Genomic DNA, 23,091 nt, shown 5'->3' with positions numbered 1-23,091 from the left:
GTACCGAGAACCGAGGTACAAAATATTGTACCGTACCGACCTTAAATTTTCTGTACCGCAGACCCCTACTACTTAGTCATAAGAAGTGTATAAAAGGATGATGTCTAAATCACGAAAAAAGTTATGTTGAATGTTAAATTCATGTGTAGGTTAAAAAAATATTGAGTACATTCAAGTAAGATGAAAATTTAAGAGGTGAAGCTAATATAATGCTGTGAAAAACAATGACTGACATGTTGTGGCCAAAATAATAATAATATTTTCATAATGTGCAGTCCAGAAGCAATGTTTTCTTTTATGAACAGGTAACGAGTGTGTATGCAAGTTCCATGTATCATCCTTTGATTTATTGCCACTTGCCAGTACAGTAGTAGTGCAGTTTGGTGTTGCGGGTGATAAACTACTGTACTTGAAATACAATAACCAATATTTGGTTCAGGAATAAATATTATGTTTGTACTTTAATATAAAATTAAAATGTCATACAAAATATATCTTTTAGGCTACAATTTTTTAAAGCAACAAGTTGGATTTCTGCAGGGTCCGGATAATCAAATGTTCTACTGTATTTAAATTTGTTTTGAGTTGAAACGAGGAATCTTTTGTGCTCAGAATTGTATAGGGCATATTTTATCTTAAATGTTTTCACAAGATTTTTAAGAGGAATTGTGGTAAAAGTAATGAATCTGTCGTTTTAGATCTCAAGAAGTTAAAGCGACGTCAGTACCAACAGAAACGAAGGCAAAGTCAAGGCAAGGATGGTCTCACTCCCAAAAAGAGACCAAGAAAGGTAAGAGAAATTGTATACAAATCAGTTTCATTTTACTGCATACTACATACTACTTACAAAGAATGCAGTACAGTAGAACCTCTTTAATCCGAACCTCTGTAATCCGAACGTCCACTAATCTGAACGCCTCATTGCTGTACTCTATACACAGTACAGTAGTTCTTCATTGTATACTGTATTTATTGATATACGCACTATAGTTATTTCAATTGTAATTTATAGTACTGTTTATTCTCTATGTTTACTACTGTATTAAATAAACACAGTATTTTACTTTATAAAGCATTTTTCACTTTTCCCTAGCTTTTTTTATGTAAAAACAACAATATGTTCTGTAATTCGAACTATTCAATAATCCCAACTACCCCCGGTCCCAATTAGTTCGGATTAAAGAGGTTCTACTGTACCTATATTACATGATTCGACATGTCCAGAATATTCAAAGCGTTAAACACAGTACTACTTTATCTCTCATGTTATTTTTATTTATTAATGTTTTTTTTACTTTTACTGTTATCACAGAGCTCTAAAATGGAAGAGGACTATGACTCGTTCATTGACTCGCTCATGGCTCAGCTTCGTCAGTCGCCAGCGATGTCTGTCTTGGAGCCGAGTTTGAGTCGTAACTTCTCTGTCTGTCCAATCTTCGGCTCTGGCGATTTGGCTAAGATACACTTGAAGTAAGTCTTTGTATTTTCTGGTTTAGTAATAAACTTATATGATAAATATGATATGAGACCACTTATTCTACGATTGTGGTTTTTATTTGTTTTTTCATCCATCTGGCTTGAATTTTTACAATACCGTACAGAACCTTATTCTATTCTATTGTGAAGATTCTTTTTCATTAAGTTTAAAATATAATCTTTGTGTTGCTCTTAACTGTTGTACGAAAAACATAAATCTAAAATTCTAAGCAAACTACTTTAAAGTAGTCTATATTCTTTTACCTTTTACTAAAGTTTTAAATTTATTTGTAATGTGAACTATTAGATTATATTTCAACCTTAGACAATTAAAATAGTTCATTTTTTTCATACATGCTTTGTCCTTGTAATAGTTGATTGTCAAAGTGTCTCACTTTTGACAATTGAACACTCCCGCAGAGTAAACATTCTATACCTACATTCAAGCTGTAACAAGTGAAGAATTAAAAAAATCTTCTGATCTAAACACGTTTTCTATTTCTTAAATACCTATTTTTAAAGTATACCAACTGTGAGGTCATCTTGTTGTAAAACTATAGCATCGTTTATGTCTTTCATCAACAATTTTATTATAAAATACCCACGGTGCAGCAAACCTGCAGACTAAGCAAATTTCCATCAACCTGGCTGGATTTCCACTAAAATATTGCCTTAAAATTGACAGATTTATTATTATTTCAAAACAACATTAATTTCAAAGAGAACTTATGTTTGCTGCTAAAAATAGGCTAAAGCTAATATTTTCTATTTACTTTACAGTTCCCGCACAGGTGAGCTGAAAGGTAGTTATGGCAATGCCATGTACAATGACACAGACCACTACAACACTGTGCCGTATGGGGAACTGCTACCTCACCCTCCCCCCTCCACGCCTTCTACGCAGCGAGGCTTCTACAACGAGGAGTTCTCTCCTCTGCGACTTGACTCTTGTAAAGATGATTGTAAGTATACTGATATCTCCTTAATTTTTAGTTCATACATACACAGTGAAGTAAGGTACGGAGGAAACATGCTTATAATGAGACTACCGTGCGCTTTCAGCTCTAGTATTTTAGGTCGGAAATATATTTGTGACGAGCAAGAAAGAGCCTGAACGGTGAACACTGTGCAGAAATTCCACAGGGTCTTCCTCCACGTTGTAGCCTTCCACATAGTTGAGTAGTGCATGAGGGTGAAGGGGCAGTGTTGTACTTTGCCCAGACGCCAGCTAGTGCTAGACACCACTTAAGTGTACCATTGAGTGTTACCTCTGTACCTTAAATTTTTGTCACGCTCTTCCGTATGTTCTACAACTTTAACTTGTCTTACTACATCATGGATTGGTGACTTATCTAAAGAAAACTACTTTATTTATTTTAAGCTGTCTGCTACAATGGTTTAGTAAAGAGGTTACAAATATTAATTTGCTTGTAGATAAAAATTTGGTGGGGTAGGATAAAGTCCCAATATTGATGAAGGCTGCTGTGTCTGATTCTGATATAATCTTTAGTCTTTACTTCTTATTGTAAATGTGTTTTTATTGTATGTTATTTGCAAAATAAACTGATGATAACTGAGTCTTTTGGAAGATTACAGGATTCAAGCAGTGTTCACTGTGACCTAATATTTTTGTCCTGATAAACCAATCAATTTAATAAAAGTAAAGAACGTCTTTGTTAGTTCTAATCACATTTTTCCAAAGGAGGAATTATTTTGTGCTTTAAAATCAGTTCTAGGTAAAGAAAATAAAAAAATCTAATTTTGGGACTTATTTAACAATTTTTACGTTTGAACTTTACTTAAAGTGTTGCTTAATCTTTGACCTCAACATTTTGATATTCTCAAGGTCAGAGGGTTATTACATGTTTGTATTAATATTTATTTTGTTCTAGTTGATGATCGAAAGCATGAACTGAACAGAGATCGAGACAATGATACTCCTGACACCATCGTCAGCTCATCTTCTCCTGAACTCGTGGTTCCGGAACCTTTCATCAGATATCCAGGTTAGTTTTAGATTGCACTCCACTTCTCTGGACAGCATTGGTTTTGCAAAATAATAATAATAATCCATAGATCCAACAAAAGTTAGTACAAATATGATAGGATTCTTTTTTTAAATCAAATATGTGTACAGAATCAGTAACTGCAATCAATGCTAGAAAAACATGTTGTGACTTGTTTGTTTGGATGGCTACCAACAAAGCTGTCCAACCGAACCGTCCAAAGTCTGAACCAAACGCATCCAAACAATAAGAAATCTACTTTTGTGATTTCACCGTAATCTTGTTAATTTGTTGTAATCTACTTAATATCTCTACAGTATGAGTATTGTGAACAATATCAACCGCATCCTATAAAAATATTATTGACATAAGTTGTCAAAATATCACGGATTTCAATGTAGCAAGCCGTTAAATTTATTCACATTTTCATAGAAGAAAAAGAATTTTATCAGTCTGTAGATATTATTCACTCAAGTATTACATAATAAGGCTGTAAAATTCTCTCGTAAAATTTCCTTTGAAACAGGAATTGTCCATCTCTTACCTAGTTAAGTCCTGACTTTTCTATTGGACAATATTCTGATTTGATGCTACCCAGGTCTCCGGTTGATTGATGAAGATGATTCGGAAGAAGAGCAGAAGATGTATCGAAGGTCTCCGATCATCCCTATTGTTATTCCAACAGCAATCAAACCTCGGGAGCGGCTTATCAGTGAAATGGTTAGTATAAAGTTTATCCAACTCTTAATACAACTGTTATTTCAATCAACCTGTTGAACTGCTCTTGGATTAATTTGTTAAGTTTTTTTTCTGTATTTGCTGGCTGCCAAAATAGTTCAAATATTTTCTTAAAGATCACTATAAATTAACCATTAAGGAATAAGACTACCTTGAGTTTTTATACTGCACACTACACTTGTTAGTTTTGATTATCATGATAATGTCACTATTAAACTCATACTAACTCAAAGTTCAGAATAAACAAAAAAACTGCTTTAACCACTTTTAACTGATTTTGCTCGTTTTCCTTTCAGGACAAGGAAAATGCTTTCAGAGAGAACTCTCTGATAAAATCCCGTGTTTCACCTTCTGTGCCTCTGAAAGACTCGGCTAATGTAACAGTGACCCTGACCTTGACCTCGTCTGCAGCAGATGATGTCCTCGGTGTTCTTCGTAATCTAGGTAAGATTAATGATTGGTGCTTTGGTTATCATTGTATTAGCTTGCCCACATAGGTTTCCGGCCTGCGTACAATCCAGCGAAGCGAGCAGTAAGCAGTGAAGGTACTGATAAGCTATTGGCGGTGGTACACAAATTTACACTATTGATGCCTCAGTTTGCAGTCCAACTACAATATTGACTGATTTTCATTAATCATGTTTTTGTAAACTGACAAGAACAATTGCACAGTTTAAATCTATAAATCTGACCAATAGGAGTGTTTTCGTGTCCATAGTTTCTAACTAGGAATTTAAGTACTCCCAAGTTTTTGTTATTTCTTTTTCTGAACATGGATATTTTACTGAGTTTTCATGTTCACAGCAAACATTCTACGTATCCCAGCCCCGACTGCATATCACATCACTGAGCGAACTGTCACCCCGCCAAGCCACAAGTTGGGGTTGTACAGAACCAAAGGCAAAGATGGAAAGGAGGGTGGTAAGTTGATTTAATATAACAAAGCTTGATTCATAACAAAGACATACAAAAGGTAAAATGAAAGAACACCATCTGACATACCCAGTGACGTGACTGGTAGAAAATAAGTACTTTCACCAAACTGTCGTAAATAAAAAGTTAATTTTTTTTTATTTGATATTTTGAACTTGTATTTTTTCATATAAGTCAAGTCAATGACTTATTTACAATTTCTTCAGGAATTCTTCTTAAGCTATCTTATTACTAACACAAATTTAATACAATTCAAGTTCTTGAACCCAAGATAACAAAAAAATTGTTATGCTGTTTAAACTTAACGATAATTATCTGTTGCAGCTCCAGTGGATATCCAAAGCATCTTGAACGGAGAAGCCAAGTTCTGCAGACATTGTGATGTCATCATCCTTAACAACTTGATTCGTAAGAAGGCCTCTGAGATGCCGTTCCTGGCTCGTGAGGATGGAACAGAGGATTTGTACTTCTGCAGCACAGTTTGCTACATGCAGATAGCCTTGGCTCAACATACCCCAGCCATTACGCAAGATAAGGTATCATATCTTGTGAATTTCTCATAATTAATTTATCATTTTATATTTGTAAGACATTTGAAAAAAAATTTTTGTTGCCTTATGCCTTTTTGTGTCTTTGTTTAACATTAGTGACCTCTATTTTACTCTGGTTAATCCTAAAACAAATTGGAGTGAGCCATACAGAAATGGTTTGATACACATAATTTTTTCAGCTATACAGCTTTTGTGTTCTATAGTCCTATAGTTCTTTAGGAAGTACATAAACCCTCTGAAACATTTTTTTTTAAATTGACCCAAATAATTTAAATTGGTCTAGAGAAGAAAAGTGCTTTATTGTTGCTAGTAATTTTTTAGTAAGATTATACAAAAAGTAAGTCCAAGTTTTGGCATCACAACCACTAGTAACCAGAACAACAATATCTTCAATTGGGCTTTTATTTAAGAAATTATTAATTAATTATTAACAGGCTGCAGCCGTTGTGGACCACCTGTCTCAGTCGGATCCGGCCCCAGCCAAGAAGGCAAGACTTTCTGTGGATGAGATCAAAAAGAAAATCAAACAAGAGATCAAAGAGGAACCGACTTTCAAGACTGTAAGTTATATCGTTTGAAAATTGATATTTCATCTGTGCACACTTTTTGCATATATTGTAGTACTTTTACATGCAACAAAAACTTTCAATAATAGCAAAAACTATAAATTTTAAATTAAGTTTTAAATTTAAATTTCAAAGTAAAGTAACTTTTACTAATTAGCATTTTATTTAGACCCCAAAACAGTACAACTCAATTTGTTAAGTCCAGAAATCGTCCTTATCAGTTCTGAACTTTTAGGAGATAAACCTGAGGCCAGAAACTATAAAGGAAGAAGCAGCTGTGGTTGTGAAAGAGAAACCAAAACTGAAGGGGATCAAATATCGAGTTTTCAACAGCAATTCCATTCCTCCCCCAGCTAATAAGTTCAAGCGGCCGTCTGACAAAGAAATGACTGAGGTATGGGAGCTTTACATAAATTATTGCCCAGATAAGTGTATACACTACTCAAACCTTAAGTTTAATTAATGAGCTTATTACATAATTATACACTGTGTATTTTGAAAGTTTTCAATGTTTAAATACCAATTTTAACATTTCTACCTTTGTTTTCATTATTTTCTGTGTAAAAAAAAACCTTTCTGTCCATCTGATTTCCACTGCATTGTCTTTAACCCATTGATGCCGGAATATTTTTTTTACTAACAGAAAATAGTTATTTGTGTAACTAGTGGGTGAAGTGGAACTTTGCTGAACACGAGTGCAGCAAAGTCAGTTTGCACTCGTGTTACACATTAAATTTTTTCTACAGTTACTATAAATCATATAAGTGTAGATTTTTAAAGGAAAAAAGCAACTTGGCTTTAGAATTGTTATGGAGGAGAAAGGAAAGTAGCGCTCGTAGGTTAGATTCGATTTAGGCTACTACTTGAGAGCCAGTGTGTTAGCCGTACGACTATCTCGTGATGAAAGGCCTCACACAAAAGGCGTGACAAAGGTTAAACAAACTACACTCGTAAGTATCCGTCAATGGGTTAATCGTCACATTGTCTTTGTTTATTCTATACACATGTAATGTAAGCTCCAATGTTCTAAAATTAGTAGATTCTGCCCGTGTTGTTCCTGTTGTAATGTGTGTTGTGTTTAGATGTTGTTCCGCATGGGGATCACAGTGATGCCTCCCAAGCTGCCTGATGACACCAGAGTTTGCTTGTTCTGTCATCAGATCGGTGATGGAGTAGCAGACGGACCAGCAAGGTATGATGTAGCTTTTTTGTAGTTTCATTGAAAAAGTTATGAAATAAAATCTATATTTATTTGTGTATAGTTGAATGGATTAAATCCATCGGTTACTTATTTAAAGTGAGTGGTTTTAGAGTAATCTCCTTATCCGAATTCCTTGGGACTGACGAACCACACGCCAATCACTCGAAAACTAACCCGAATATTTTACTAAAATTGGGGAGTACATGTATTTAGACACGGGATCACGGGTCCCAAATCTTTTCCACTAGCAAAGTCATTTCAGTTCCGCCCACTAGTCCGTTTATATTGATTTGCTGATAAAAAATTTTCCGTTTTAAAGATATCACTTGTGCAGAGTGTAGTCCAGTTAAACCGATGTCCGGTTAAAAGGTTTCTGAATAAGAGGAAGTATACTGTAATTAATAACCTATTATCTGTAATATTTAATCTGCTTATACCACAATGATGCCTTAGAACTGAGTTTAAATTAAATTCTTGGGAATTTAGGTACTGTATTATAACTTTAATAATCTACATTGCTGTGCGATAATACAAATAATTTGCCTTTTTCATACAAAGTTGTTACAAAGTTTGCCGGTTGAATGGTTAATTGATGTTTTTATTTGATGTGCTAGATTACTCAACTATGATGTTGACAAGTGGGTCCATTTGAACTGCGCGTTGTGGTCAGACGAAGTCTACGAGACTGTCAACGGAGCTCTGATGAACGTAGAGACTGTGCTGCAACAGAGTCTGACGGCTACTTGTGCTCTTTGTGGTCGAACTGGAGCCACACTCAAGTGCTACAAACTGCGCTGCTCTGTCATGTACCACCTGCCTTGTGCCATCAAGGACCAATGTGTCTTTTATAAGAACAAGGTTGGATATCAGCTTTAAAATAGATTAGTTCCATTTGCAACTACAGTAGAACCTCGATAAGAGGTGTCTCGAGAGAATTAGGGAAACAGTTGTGTTATTGAGGTGCTTTTCTGGTTCAGGGTTTTGTTATCAAGGTTATTTTGGCTAGAAGTTGTGTTAACTCATGAAACACTGAACAATAATGAAAGCATTTCAGAGATGTTTATGCTAATAAGTTAATTTTTTAATTATAATTCATATTGCAGTACTGTTAATTTTGTTTTAAAACAAACTAAAATCCATTTGAATGTGAGTATGTAAATAAAATATACGTTTGATAAAAAATTCTGGCAATCATGTTCGCATTATAGAGTGAGGTGTATTGGAGCTTTCAAGTCTAGGCTTGTTCTAGTAGGCTACCTGAGTCTGAATTGACGATATTTCCTCTAAAACATCCGTTCTGGTGAATTCTTCTGGGAACTGTTGTTCAATACAGATCCTCTTATAAGGTTGATATCTAAAAACTATTTGTTATAGAGATTCTAAGTTACAGTGTATATTCAGGAAAAATTGTGTGTTACAGTTTTGATAGAATTAGCCGTTTTATAGAGGTTAATTGAACATTATGTGTGGTGGCGTTTTCAAAGAGATATGAAAAGTGGACTCGTAATTGAGCTTATCGTGTTATTGAGGGTTGTGTAAATGAGATTAAAAATAGTACTTTGTTATATCCTATGTCAACATTTCGAGAATAAAACTGTGTACGAGTAAGTTTTAAATATTATTATATTTTCAGACAATCTACTGCAACTTGCACGTAAGCAAGACTGAAAAGAATAACGAACTGACAACTTTGGCTGTGATGCGACGAGTGTACGTGAACCGAGACGAGAACAGACAAGTGGCGAGTGTCATGTACCATACAGAACACAACTATGTGATGAGGGTTGGCTCGTTGATACTGCTTAACTTAGGTCAACTACTTCCTCATCAGCTACAGGCCTTCCACACCAAAGACTACATCTACCCGATAGGCTACAAGATTGTGAGTATTAACTCGTTACCTTGAGAACCACAACACAACTGATAATTTACGAAGATTTTTAAAAAACTTTCGTACTGGTAGGTCAAATAAAGAGAATACTGCTTGTCGGAAAATATTCTTTCTAACAACTCTCTAGAACAATGTCTAGGGTTTCCTGTGGGGATGAGTTATAAAATCCTGTTATCCACCTGTTATCCTCCCATATGGACAAAGGCTAACAGTTCAAGTAAGCCAACCGAATGTTTTTTTAGGCTATAACATTTATTATTTCCCAGTAATACTACAGAGTAGTTAGGTACAGAGGACACATTCAATGGTATACTTAAGTGGTGTCTAGCACTAGTCGCTGGTTCTAGGTGTCCAGGGCAAAGTCCATCACCGACCCCTCACCCTCATATACTACAACGCTCACTGTGGGGTAAGACTCTGTGCCTTGTTCGATAGGTATTTCCGCACAGTTCTTGCCGCTCGGGCTCTTCCTTGCTCGTCACAAGTATATTTAAGTCATAAGTATCCCGCACAACATACTAGAGTTGAAAGCGCACGGTCGTCCCATAACTTCCTGCCGATCCAGTTACTTCTCTGTGCTAGAATTAGGTATTAGATCTTGGTCAAAGCAACAGTACTTTGTTAATAAATCAATTGGCAGCTATGGTGACTTTAAATTGATGATATAACTCCATAACTATTATTTAATATTAACATTTAGTTCAAAAATATACTCTGACAACAACTACATGGATTCAAGAAAAGGTTCATTGTCAAGTAGGCCTACATCAGATTGTTTCAATTTTTCGTAGGTTCGTTTCTATTGGAGTATGAGGGTGAACAACAAGCGTTGTCGCTACATTTGCTCCATTCACGAGGCCAATGGCAGACCCGAGTTCCGAGTGCTGATCCAAGAGCCTGGTCAGGAGGACATTGAGTTGCGTGATACGTCAGCGCGCGCTGTGTGGGTCCGAGTGCTTGAGCCGCTGGTGGCCCTTCGCAAGGCCAACAATAGTGTTCAGGTGTTCCCACGCTACGTCAGCGGAGAAGATCTGTTTGGTCTCACTGAACCAGCCATCGTCAGAGTTTTGGAGAGCATGCCAGGTAATTTTTCCACTTTTAAGTCTAATAAACATGAAAAGTAATAGGAAAAGTTTGATTTCCCTTTAACTATATCCTTAAAATTCTATTTAGGGAGGAAATGGAATATAACAAACTACCTGAACAGAGTCTTAAGTGTTTTAATTATAAATTTTTAGATAAATGTAGAGGTGTGCGAGCCTGAGATTTTCAATCGAGCCGAGCCCAAGCCGAGTTTTTTTTCAAAAGCTCGGGCCCCGAGCTTTTACCGAGCCGAGCTTTTTTCTATTATTATAAATAAACGTAATTACAAATAATAAGTTAATCAGGCCTAGTCAAAAACCTTTTTTAAAATGCAATTTAATATGAAGATGTAGAGTAAGTTTAAATTTAATTTATTAGTAAATTTCACCTTATTTAATTTTTTTAAATGCAATTTTTTCATGAAAACGGTATTTGAGTAAAAAAATTCCATACTTATTGAGTCGATGATAAGAATTATTTCAATTCAATAAGTTAAAAGAAAAGAATTTGTAAAAGAAATTTATTTATAGAACAGATACATATCTTAATATAATAACGTGTATCATAAGTTAAAAACGCTAATATGCAATAAGGTATTTTTTTATAATAATCACTTGGAATGAACTGCCTTAGGTTTGAAGGTTATGGGTACTAGGGCTATCCTCTTCACTCGTTACAAGAATTAAGTCACTCATCTCTGACAGACTAAAAATATCGACTGGCGAACGACTCCGTGAACAACTCGGGATTCGGAACTGATGAGTCGTCTAAGAACTGCCCACAGAACGCTTCGGATCTGACTCAAATCATTAAGGAGCTGAACGAGATAAGGAAAAGTAACTTGTCTATGTCTGAAGGGCTCACTAGACTAGAAAGTGAGAGCGAAATTATTAGATCTAAATTAAATCAAGTTTTGAGTGATACTTGCCAACCTACCAAGACTCTTGCGACAGAACCATCTCTCCAGAACAACTCCCGTTCAACCAGTTCCAAGCAGACGAATCAAGATCGGGAAGATGGTTCCTCTACCATAAATGTTATGATGACGCCGGTTGATAACCCCAAGAAAGCAGATTTTGACCGTGAACCATTACCCTGTGTTTGGAATATTGAGAAGACGTCTGTGAATGGAAATAACGTAATATCCAGTGACTCTTTCCCCGAAGTGAGTGCTTCTAACTCCATCAGAAACCCATGGAGGACAGTTAGGCACAAGAAGGGAACTACCGTGCAAAATAGGTCTAATCCTAACCTAGAAAATGGAAGGCCAGAACTAACGAATCAAGAAACTGTTAGGCCTACTAAACCTAAAGGAAATGGCAGGCCCACCCGGAAAGTATTAACTGGCACTGGTAAGTTGACAAACAGTAATGACAGTTCTAACCTGAAGGCAGTGAAAAGGACTAAATTTATTTTTGTTTCGAGACTTCAACCTTCGGTCGAAAAGGCCGATGTCGTAAACCATCTTACATCATTCAAAAGTGGCGATTATGTTGTTGAAAAGCTGAATACCAAGTATCCAACCTATAACTCCTTCAAAGTTGGTGTTCCAGAATCGCTATGGGATAGCATTTTTTGTTAGGACTTTTGGCCGGAAAACACTTTCATCAGTGAATTCAAACTACCAAGGCGCAATTTAAACTCTCAACGCACGGCCGAGACTGGGGCAAACATAGCCTAAACCCAGTAAATGATAACCTTAATGTCTTGTTTCTTAATGTGCAGGGGTTACATTCCAAGGAAAACATCTTAGGCCTACATGCTGTGAGTAATCAGTATGACTTTCTCTGCCTTAGCGAGCATTGGTTGAACCCAAACGAGGCAGGTTATGTTATCGTTGAGGGTTATGAGCTTTCATCGATATTTTGTCGTAAAACCCATATAAGAGGTGGCGTCGCAATATTCGCCAATAATAGCAAGCCTACTAGGCCTACCTTCCAAGTGTTGGACATTGAATGTTTTTGTCATGAAATAAGCTTTGAATGTGTGGGAATAGTTTTAGATAATCCTAAAATCATAATTGTTTGTATATATCACTCTCCTGCAGGGGATGAACTTATATTTCTGAATAATCTGGAGCTACTACTGATCCACCTGAGTAAATTGAAGATGAATATTGTTATTGGTGGCGATGTAAACTCAAGATTTGATGTTACCCGAGATCAGCCTAGTGTTAGAAGATTACTTAACCTACTCAGGCAATTTGATTGTGTTTACTTAAATGACAAGCCTACTCGCAAAAAAGCTTGTCTGGACAATATTTTTACAAATGTCCCGATCAACTCCTGCTCCACACACATCGTTCACCCTGACATAGCTGATCACGAAGGCCTGGAGTTGAGGCTAATAACGGCATCAGAAGCTGCTAAACCATATATTGAGGAAATTATGCACCGCAGTCTTTCCCCAAGGTGCTTAAACAACTTTAAAGCTGAACTGGGGAATGTGAACTGGCCTAACATCCTGAACAGTAACCGTGCGGCCGATCAGTCAGCTGAAGAGACTTTCAATTTATTTTTTAACAAGCTGATTGATATTTTCAACTTAACTTGTCCTGTTAGTTACCTAACCGCAAAGAAGATTTCCGGACGTAAGGACAATAGGCCTAAAAGTGGAGTGGCCTGGTATAGTGATGACCTCAAGAAACTTAAGGAAACAGTTATGGCTTACCGTACTGTCTACATGAACCTTAGAACTGATGCCTCGTATAGTGCCTACAAAGAACTTAGAAACCTCTATAAAAACGTTGCGAACAGAGCAAAATTAGCCGCAAACGCTGACTTCATTGAGCGATCAGCAAACAAATGCCAAGCAGCGTGGACGATAGTAAGGCGAGTTTCTGGAGAGAAGAAGGAGGTCAGCAACAACCATTCTGCCGAGGACTTCAATAGATTCTTCATCGACTCCGTAAACGATGTTCGAGCCAGCATTCCTGTGAGTCCCCTGCCTGCGGATCACTTCCTGCAGCAAGTGAAGAGGCCCAGCACCCAACTTGAGTGGAATGAAGTGTCATGTGATGATGTGCTCAGTGCAGTGTCAAAAATGAAATCCTCAAAAAGCAAAGATGTGTATGGTCTCACAAGCAATATTGTTAAACACATTATCTTTGAAATAGTAATGCCCCTTGTCTTTTGTATCAACCTATGTCTGAAAGAAGGTGTTTTCCCAACCTCCCAAAAAATTTCTCGAGTCATCCCAATTTTCAAAAAAGGGGAAAAATCACAGATTAAAAATTATCGTCCTATTTCTCTGGTCCCTATAATTGGCAAGATCATTGAAGCTGTCATCAAACCTCAGGTATGTTCTTTTTTTGACACAAACAAAATTTTTTCAAATTTTCAATTTGGTTTTCGTAAAAGTTTGTCTACCGTGGATGCCCTGGACCACCTTGTTTCTAAGATTTTGAGAGCTTTTGAGGAGTCGAGCTTTGCTCAGATCGCAGCTTGTGATCTGAGTAAAGCATTTGACTGTATTGATCACAACATACTCATCACTAAGCTGGAGTACTATGGCATCCGCGGTATACAGCTTAAGTTTTTTGATTCATACCTGAGAGAGAGAACTCAATTCGTTGATGCAGGAGGCAAGATGTCAAGCTGCTTGAAAGTTAGCTCAGGTGTGCCACAAGGCTCGATTATAGGCCCCCTTCTTTTTATCACAGTCATCAATGACCTACCAGCCAATATTAAAAGATCCTCTACCATCATGTTTGCGGACGACACCAATTTTTTGAGTGTTCATCCCAACTTTTATGATCTTATGTCAGTAACTGAGCTCACAACTGATTCAGCTTATATGTGGTTTAATGCTAATAGCCTTTGTCTTAATAAGAATAAAACTCAAAATCTATTGTGTAGTCTTAAAAACATTCCAGTAGAGTCACAAGATGTAAACAATGAAAATGTAATTACAGTTTTAGGAATAAAAATTGATAAATGTTTAAGCTGGTCTCCTCAGATAGATTTGGTTTGTGCAAGATTGTCCAGAGTAGCCTAATCTGTTTGCTTAGAAATCTTATGGGTGTTGTACCTGAAACCTACATAAGGGTAGCCTACTTTGCATTTTTCCAATCCATAATTAGCTACGGCTTGATTCTTTGGGGAAACAGTAGTCACATAAGTGAAGTGTTAATACTCCAAAAGAAGGTAGTTAGAATAATAAACAAAGCTCCAATTGAAGAGCATTGCAAGCCATTGTTCATAAGAAGTAGAATATTGACTGTGATTAATTTGTACATATTTATGTGTTTACTTAGGGTTAAGAAAAATACTAGTTCCCATGTTTATAGGTTTAATATCCATTCACACAACACACGTAATCAGTTCCTATTAGACGTGCCTTATTGTAGGTTAAGTAAATGTAAAAATAGTTACCATGTTATTTCATTAAGATTATTTAATAAGCTTAGCATCAATGCCAAAGAATTGGACCTTAAGTCATTTAAAAAAAGAGCTCAGGATTGGTTACTTTTAAATCCTTTTTATGACTTAGAAGAATATTTTAAGGTTGACGAAGTTAACTTTTAATGTCCTCACATTTCCACATTGTTTTTTATTTGTAAGCATATGTATTAGTATAGCCTATTTTGACTTGTTTTTAGGCTTGTTTTGTTTTGCCTAAAAATAGGCTGTTTATGTAATAGCTGAATTTTCTTGACTTTTGTCTATTGCATTTGTTGTAAATGTTGAAGGACAATAAAACGTTTCTGATAAAACGTTTCTGATATCAAACAAAAACGTAGTAGGCCTATTATCTTGAAATAAAATCCCACATTTAACTCTTAATTTAAAATTAAGACACATTTCACTGTAGCCGGGTATAGCCTATTTGGCCTAAACTCACCACTTTCTAGGTTATGCTACAAACAGTTGACTATTGTTGTCATGACATGATTCTGCCACCAGATTAAAAATTGCACAAACAGAATAGGCCATGTTTATTTTACTTTCTATTAAACTTCCACTAAACAAAACCAATTTTATTACAAGTTACAAATTCACTTCAAAGAAAAAGCATTCAAAATTGATGTTGATGCATCACTCCATTATTTTGTTGTTGTTTTGTTACGCCATCTCCCCTCTTCCTCACTCTCTCTCTCTCTCTTCTCCCACTAGTCGGTCTGCTCTAAAGCATATAATGGGCTTTTATTTCATACTTTGCCTAACTTATTTTTGGCAATGTATATATTTCCTAGGCATTCTATGGAATGCCTGATTAGGCCTTTACTTTCCCAGTAACATCTAGGCTGCTAATTGCGTAGCCAAGTTTAAAATATTTAAAATGTAATAAAAATGTATTGTCGAAAGAAAATAACTATACAAATTATAATTCATAATTTCAGGGGTGGAGACACTGATAGACTACAGGTTTAAGTACGGACGCAATCCTCTGCTAGAGCTGCCTCTCGCCATCAATCCCAGCGGATGTGCAAGGTGCGAAGCAAAACCCAAAGGACAGGAGAAATGGAAGAGGGCTCACACCCAGCGAACCACGAATGCAAGTCAACGTAGCAACTATGCGGCAACTACGAGTGCAGTCGGAGAGGCGTTCAGTCCCTACAGCAAACAGTTTGTCCACTCCAAGAGTTCACAGTACAAGAAGATGAAGCAGGAATGGAGGAACAACGTTTACCTGGCCAGGTTAGTCAAAGCTTAAGCAGGGCCGTACTTGTGGCTCCTGGCGGCTCATACCAGAGAGGCCCCTCTGTGTTGATACAATTGGATGAACTAGAATACACCAGGGTGTGTATTTTAAGACAAAGATGGGTGAAGTATGAGTGTTTAATGAATTAAATCATAGCTTTGTCAAGACTAAGATCAGCTGGATCTATAGTCTGGACCATTTATTAGGAACCCGATAAATGATAGCTGGGTCCAGTTTCGAACCTTTAAAAAGCTACTAACCTTTATCAGGATCGAACTGGCAACCTTCTGAGCATCATATCTTCTCAGCACCCAGCTGAACTAAAGTAACTTAGCTTAACATAAGTCAAAGATTTCAGAATTATAGAATAAAACCCCTATAGCTCTGTTCCATGTTATTTACACATTTTTAAATCTTTTGTTTGTATCAAGCTCAGCTCTGTTCTTCTTAAACAGCAATCTAATCACGACTGTTTTTAAATTTGAACAAGTGAGACAATACATTTTTGGTTTTGAATCCTCGGTCGGGTGTTTAAAAACTTTAAAAGATCATAACAATCATATTTGAATTGGTCAAAAAATTTTCAAACCAAAAAACATGATTGCATTAATTGCTACCAACGGATGAAATTTACATAGTAATATTTGTAATTGCTACGAACAGATGAAATTTACATAATATTATTTGTTTTGTTTTAGATCCAAGATCCAAGGCCTGGGACTATACGCAGCACGAGACATTGAGAGGTATACCATGGTCATCGAGTACATCGGTGAGCTTATACGCACAGAACTGGCCGAGTCTAGGGAAAAGCAATATGAAGCTAAGGTAGGCTAATGTTTTTATTTCTGTGTCAAGTTTTTTTTTCATTTATCTGAGAGGAATTTTGCATCATTGGCCAATGTACTTAAAAGTTCCCCACCATTTTACCGCTAATTCACATTGTGCAATTCAAGTGTTTGCGATTGGAATCTTCCCCCCTTGGCTTTAAAGGTAAAAAATTACTCTTCATTCCCAGGTGAGAATCCAGGAAGATAAAATTCAGGCAACCCAAATGGGCAGCTTTTTAAACTCAAGATTAAAAGAGATCACCCAACCTCTTCAAAAAGCCTTTAATGTACATTTACACAGAATGCCCTTGGAATCATTTTTACTTTCTTGTAAAGATTATGTCTAGTATGGACCTACACAAAAGATTAGTTAACAAATTATCAAGTCTATAGACATATTGATACTCATATTATGTGCTATTTTGTTTGTTACAGAACCGCGGAATCTACATGTTCCGTCTTGACGAGGACAGAGTGATCGACGCAACGATAAGTGGAGGCTTGGCGAGATACATCAACCATTCCTGTAACCCCAACTGTGTCGCAGAAATAGTAGAAGTCGAAAGAGATGTTCGGATTATCATCTTTGCCAAACGCCGTATCAACCGTGGAGAAGAGGTGAGAAAAGATTCACACAATTAAATTGCTGTATTGATTATTTATTAAATTCTTCTATCGCTGTTGAGGCAGATAATGGTGGTTAATATATTAAAAAGGTGATGTGTGTAAAGAGAAATAAAACTTGAAACTACCAAGACTAACATCAAATAAGATATTGATATTGATAATGTTTGTTAAAACTGTCTAAAGATTAATACATTCTAATAACCCGGATTGTTAAACAAGTTCATAGAGTTACTAGGTTTCCCAATTGATTGCAATGGAGAAAAGCACGAGTTATTTTATCTCCAGGGCTCTACTTGGAGGTAAAGATTTTTTAAAGGTTTCGATAACTATGCTACAAATATCTGTGTCGTCTTTATGCTGTAACGTTATTGGCCAAAATTTAACTGCATCAAAAGTATCAATGGTTTTTTTAATCCTTATGTTTAGCCTAGATTCAAATGAAATACTTTAAATTGAAACATTCTTGCCACCAAGACTTATTGTACGAATAACATAATAGGTTACGTACCTTTGTCCATCTCCAGCTTTTGAATAGTAGTCTAGAGATCGTTAGTTTAGTTTTGCTTTTGGGTCATGAAGCCCATTTTCCAATCCACATCAAATTAGTCCATAAATCCAGAAGTCTTCATCAATAAAAAAAACCCTATGTCGACTAAGTAGATAAATTACATCCTTCTTGCTCCATCAAGCAAGCTGCTAAACACAAACAACAATTGAGGCTAAACCGAAAAAAATTAAACTACCTAATTAAAACTACACAATAATTTTGATCTTGATCAGTTGGAGTAAAAATTATTTCTTAAGATTGATATTGAAGTTTTCAATGTAACAATGGAAATTTTCTGTAGAAAGTTTCTGTCGAATTTAAACCTTTTCCAAAATGTGTATAAACAACTTGTAATGGTCCCTATTTATCTAATAAATAGACCACGAAACCAATTACTTCAATAGATTTGTGAGTTGTATTTTTCTTTAAACTATAGAATTGTTGGCTCATATATAATTATCTTTTCAGCATCAATTTCCAATGATTGCTCTTTACTTATTTATTTATTATTGTTCACATTAAAAACACATACAACATTTCAATGATGTGGCCCCCTACCCTTTATTTATTTTTTTTCTGTGTTTTAAATTTAAACTTTATGTGGTGACGTGCGTTTATTTATTGATGAAGACTTCTGTCAGATTTTTTGACTAATTTGATGTGGGTTTGAAAATGGGTCTTATGACCCGAAATAAGTAATCTCTAGACTACTATTTAAAGACTGAATATGGACAAAGGTACGTAACCTACTTGTTCAAAATATTTTTAAGATAAAACAACTAAGAGGCCTTTGTTTCAGTTGGCTTATGACTACAAATTTGACATAGAAGACGACCAACACAAGATTCCTTGTATGTGTGGAGCGCCAAACTGCCGAAAGTGGATGAACTGAGATTCTATGTGCTCAACAGAACCTTATCACAGGGTCCCAAAAAGCAGATATTTTTGTTATCGATACGCAATGATCATTTGTGTGTATAGATATTTATAGGTATGTTTAAAAGGGAAATTATTATTTGTAAATACTGGATCAATTGTTGTTTTGTTACTAATTTTTGAAATCTATTTTGCCAGTTTTGTACTCATTTGTAATGACCCGTTGTTATCAAATCCCAGATAAATATGTATATAATAATGATCATTAGATAATCATATATCAATTTAGAAGTATCTATTGTTACTGATCCCAAATGTAAATAATTTATATCAATACCCTGTTTGATCATTGAAAAGTCTTTGTATAGGTACCACTTATGTGTAATTTATGTTTGTGATTTATATTATATATGAGTTATTATTTTATTATTATTATTGATCAGATCTCTTATGTTTTGACGTGTAAAGAAACCTATAGATTATAATTTATTATTGAGTAAGTTGTTATTTTTCATAAAGATTATAATTAAAAATTTACCAACTAAGCATAAATTGAAATTTTATTTTCGTCACGTTACACAGTAAATCGGTAGTGTGGCAAAAATTATCACATGCCATTCACCAGGGAAAGTACTTTTAATAGTTCTTCCTGGTCTCGTGGATTTATATACTATGAGATTTTACTTAAGTTACTATCAGATATTTTTTTGTTTACTGTTGTAAGTTATTATGTTTGTGTGCATATTAGGATCACAATCAAGATCATTGACTTAGTAATAACTTTACCACAACTATCAGATAATTTTCATTTGTTATTGTATAAATTAAGTTTGTGTGTTGTACATTTATATTATACTTTAGATTGTATGTACTATTGGTACCTTTAAGGTAGTTTTAAGGTTATCTGTGAATAAAATGTAAAAATATTCGGCATTTGTTTTCTTGTCCAAACAACATATTTTCATTTTTTTGCTTTGTGACTAACAAACGACAGAGCACTTTCAGCTAGCTAAAAGTGTGTTGTGTGTGCGTGTACGTACGCACATTGATACTTGAGTAAGGAAGAGCCTTGAGTGGCGAGTGATAGCTAGGGCACAGAGTCTTCCTCCACCAAGAGCATTTTAGTTCAAGAGGGCGAGGGGGATGGTGTTGGACTTTGTCCTAGATTAACGCTAGACACAATTTAAGAGTACCATTCCATTGAATGTTTCCCTTGTACCTCACTTCTCTTTGCAAACTCTTAACCCTTAAAAGCTCCTTACAGCTGACTTTATCAGACACAAACACAAAACTAACCTAACATTCCGCTTACATCTACGGTAGCCTAGTCCACACCAACGATCACAAAAGACCAATAGATGGAGCATGTTGGCCGCGACGTGAAGCCAGTATTTTCCACTAATCTACAACAAGATGGCGGCTGCCGGCTGTGATGAGCCCTAATTGCGGGCGCAACTAATTAAATGTTAGTTTATATTAATGATATCTGTGACATTACGCCTTTGTATTATAAACATTTCTATTACTAACACAATTACCTTCAAAATACGCTTTTAATTTGTTTTCTAGTGTTTACCGTTTCTTAGGAAAAAGTTAGTTTACATAATTAACAACAAAAACTTTTTTGGTGAAAGAAAAATTCTGAAAAGCTACAAATTAATTTATAATATATGTATCTATATTGTATTAAAGTTTGATAAAGTTCTGACATTTGGTTCACAATGTACGAATTTTCAAAGTCACAAGATAGTTTCTGAAACTCTTTATACAACTCTCCTTTATATTCTAACTGTCATATTAATTTTTGTGAAAGAGGTAAAAAATATTAATTTTTAGATGAATAAAAAGAACATTTATATGTACTCCGTGATTTTCTAATTAGTTTAGTAACTTTTCTGTATAGCTCCAAACTTGAGTATCTAAACTGTATTACAAGTGAGGTTGTAGGCAGAATCTGCCCGCATGACGCCACGCGGCGCGGCGGGTAGCCCCTATATTACAATTTAAATTACAACCAAACTACACCAGCTAAAATTCTTAAAAAATATGATCCAAAAAATTCAACTCTAGCTACAAAATCCACCGTTTTTTAACCTACCTGACCAAGAAATAAAAAAAGTAGCAGCTGACGAACTTTTTCATGTCATATTTCTAAACTAATTTAAAAGTACCGACTATTTGAAGATTTAAAATAGAAAATACTAACTTTCAAGCTTTTAATTAAAACCAATAGTGTCATAGACTTATTGACTTCGCTCATACAAAGTTTTAACCCTATAACTTAAGTCTAAGTAGGCTAAATGTCGAGTTATTTTGAAGCGGAACATTGAGTTTTGGTGCCTACAACCTACAACAAGATGGCGGACCTGGCTTCACCTGCTTTAATGTTAGATAGGCGTGCTCCATCTATTGGTCTTATGTGATCGTTGGTCTACACATGGCGATTTGTCTGCAGAAACATTGTCGGCCGACTGTCTCCGTAGTGTTGCCATTTGTATCCAGCGATGTCTCCAGCTAGTCGTCCGACTGCCTGCCTACTGTCGGCAGACAAATTTCGGTGTTTCTGGAGACAAAATACAGTGTTTTCTGTTTCCCATTTGAATAAGAAACACCGAAACAAGATACAAAACTTTTGTCTCTTGTGTGGACATATCTGGTGATAGGAGAGTGGATACAAGCCGAAGGTGTTCAACATTCAGCCCATTTAGTTGGACTGCAAAGCAGTAATATTACGACTTTTGGGCGGTGTTAAAAGAGCTGGATTGAGTATCTATAAAGTTTTGGAATTAGTTTTCAATAATTTATATTATTATATGACATTTTATTGAATTGTTCATCTCTTCAAGTTTGAAATCTTAAGCCCAACAAAGCCTAGCAAAACTTCAAAATCTTTAGAAGCCATCCTCATGAAAAGTTCCTTCATCGCTTCATCTAATCGAAGGTCTGATAGAAGATGGTAACCATTGTACAACATAAACAAGATAACACCCAACAACCTTGCTCGAGAAAATGTTGGGTCCATCATCGTTTCTTCCAAGGTTTAACCCCATGGGTCAGAAATATGAAGCCCACACATGATATTATAACGTCTTCCTCGGTCGCCATACAAACAAACACAGAAACACTGACTGGCAGTGTGGATGCAAAACACATCGGAAACTTTTATCCGAAACTGTGTTGACAGACAGTCGGCCGATCCGACTCAGTTTCCATGTGTGGACTAGGCATCTAGTTTTGCAATATGAATATCGAATCGGATATATATACTGTCCGATAATATATCGCAGGTTCTCTTATAGTACAGGTAAAATAGGGTTTTATAAACAACAAAATTTGTACATTCATGAAATTTCACCTGTGAGTTACTAATAATATGAGAAATGAAAATCCGTTGAGTCCCCAAAATTTTGGGTGTCCTAAGGCCCTTTTTGGGGCCCTTTTTGTTCCGAAGGGCCCTTGTTCCTGAATAATTTTGTTTTTACGTTTAAGGTCGAGTGAGGTGTGGTTTTCGATGGTTTTAGTTATTTTAAATCGATTGGGAGTAGTTTTAAGTGCATTAAACCACACCATACAGGGTGTTTCGAAATATTATTACTTTTTACGATATTTAAACATTTATTCTTAGTAATAAAATTAGTTACCTCCATGCTCTATATAAAAGGGGATTATTGAAAATAATTGTAATTCTTTACTACGTAAGGGGAAAGGATCACAAAGGGTAAGAGAAAATATTAAATACCCCCGTCACAGCAAACCTGCAGACCTAGCGAATTTCCGTTTTACTTACTTGATTTTCAATTAAATCTAAAATAGCATTGCGTTTAACGATTACCTAGGTTTGCTGCTACAAGGAGGCTAATAAAGTGTGTTTATAGTAAGATACAGTATTAATAACCTAGTATAAAGCAAATAATTTGACAAGTTTGATCAAAATATATCTATTAACGAACAAACAAAATCATTTTACACTATTCTACAAAGAATAACATGGGAATTTTAAATTTACAATGTTAGTATTTTTATCCGTAACTAATAACCATATAAAAACACGTTAATATACTAAATTATTTGTTTTTTAAAGCTATTTAAAATGTTCTAGAGTAAAATTGGGAAACTTTGTGTC

At 35.5% G+C, this 23,091-nt stretch overlaps 1 protein-coding gene across 4 annotated transcripts in view; it reads left to right on the top strand.

Annotated features, from left to right (window-relative positions):
* The window catches only part of LOC128998538 (uncharacterized), a 104,145-nt gene extending 84,267 nt beyond the window's left edge, over nucleotides 1–19,878 (top strand). For all 4 annotated transcript variants that reach the window (XM_054424714.1, XM_054424713.1, XM_054424712.1 and 1 more), the window contains 18 exons: nucleotides 699–790; nucleotides 1,313–1,470; nucleotides 2,257–2,438; nucleotides 3,369–3,482; nucleotides 4,081–4,202; nucleotides 4,517–4,664; nucleotides 5,025–5,141; nucleotides 5,478–5,689; nucleotides 6,139–6,264; nucleotides 6,506–6,664; nucleotides 7,353–7,462; nucleotides 8,086–8,329; nucleotides 9,105–9,353; nucleotides 10,154–10,445; nucleotides 15,787–16,084; nucleotides 16,787–16,916; nucleotides 17,354–17,536; nucleotides 18,892–19,878. In XM_054424714.1, the coding sequence (XP_054280689.1) occupies nucleotides 699–790; nucleotides 1,313–1,470; nucleotides 2,257–2,438; nucleotides 3,369–3,482; nucleotides 4,081–4,202; nucleotides 4,517–4,664; nucleotides 5,025–5,141; nucleotides 5,478–5,689; nucleotides 6,139–6,264; nucleotides 6,506–6,664; nucleotides 7,353–7,462; nucleotides 8,086–8,329; nucleotides 9,105–9,353; nucleotides 10,154–10,445; nucleotides 15,787–16,084; nucleotides 16,787–16,916; nucleotides 17,354–17,536; nucleotides 18,892–18,984 (3,029 nt within the window). In that variant the 3' untranslated portion in view covers nucleotides 18,985–19,878. The remainder of the gene's footprint in view (nucleotides 1–698; nucleotides 791–1,312; nucleotides 1,471–2,256; nucleotides 2,439–3,368; nucleotides 3,483–4,080; nucleotides 4,203–4,516; nucleotides 4,665–5,024; nucleotides 5,142–5,477; nucleotides 5,690–6,138; nucleotides 6,265–6,505; nucleotides 6,665–7,352; nucleotides 7,463–8,085; nucleotides 8,330–9,104; nucleotides 9,354–10,153; nucleotides 10,446–15,786; nucleotides 16,085–16,786; nucleotides 16,917–17,353; nucleotides 17,537–18,891) is intronic.
* Nucleotides 19,879–23,091: the final 3,213 nt, after the last annotated feature.

Source organism: Macrosteles quadrilineatus, unplaced genomic scaffold (assembly GCF_028750875.1).
Source record: "Macrosteles quadrilineatus isolate MER2022 unplaced genomic scaffold, UCM_ALF_1.0 Scaffold_7__1_contigs__length_78375512, whole genome shotgun sequence".
In the NCBI taxonomy this organism is placed as follows: domain Eukaryota; kingdom Metazoa; phylum Arthropoda; class Insecta; order Hemiptera; family Cicadellidae; genus Macrosteles; species Macrosteles quadrilineatus.
The sequence above is the reverse complement of the archived record's forward strand: the minus strand, read 5'-3'. Positions and strand labels throughout refer to the sequence as shown.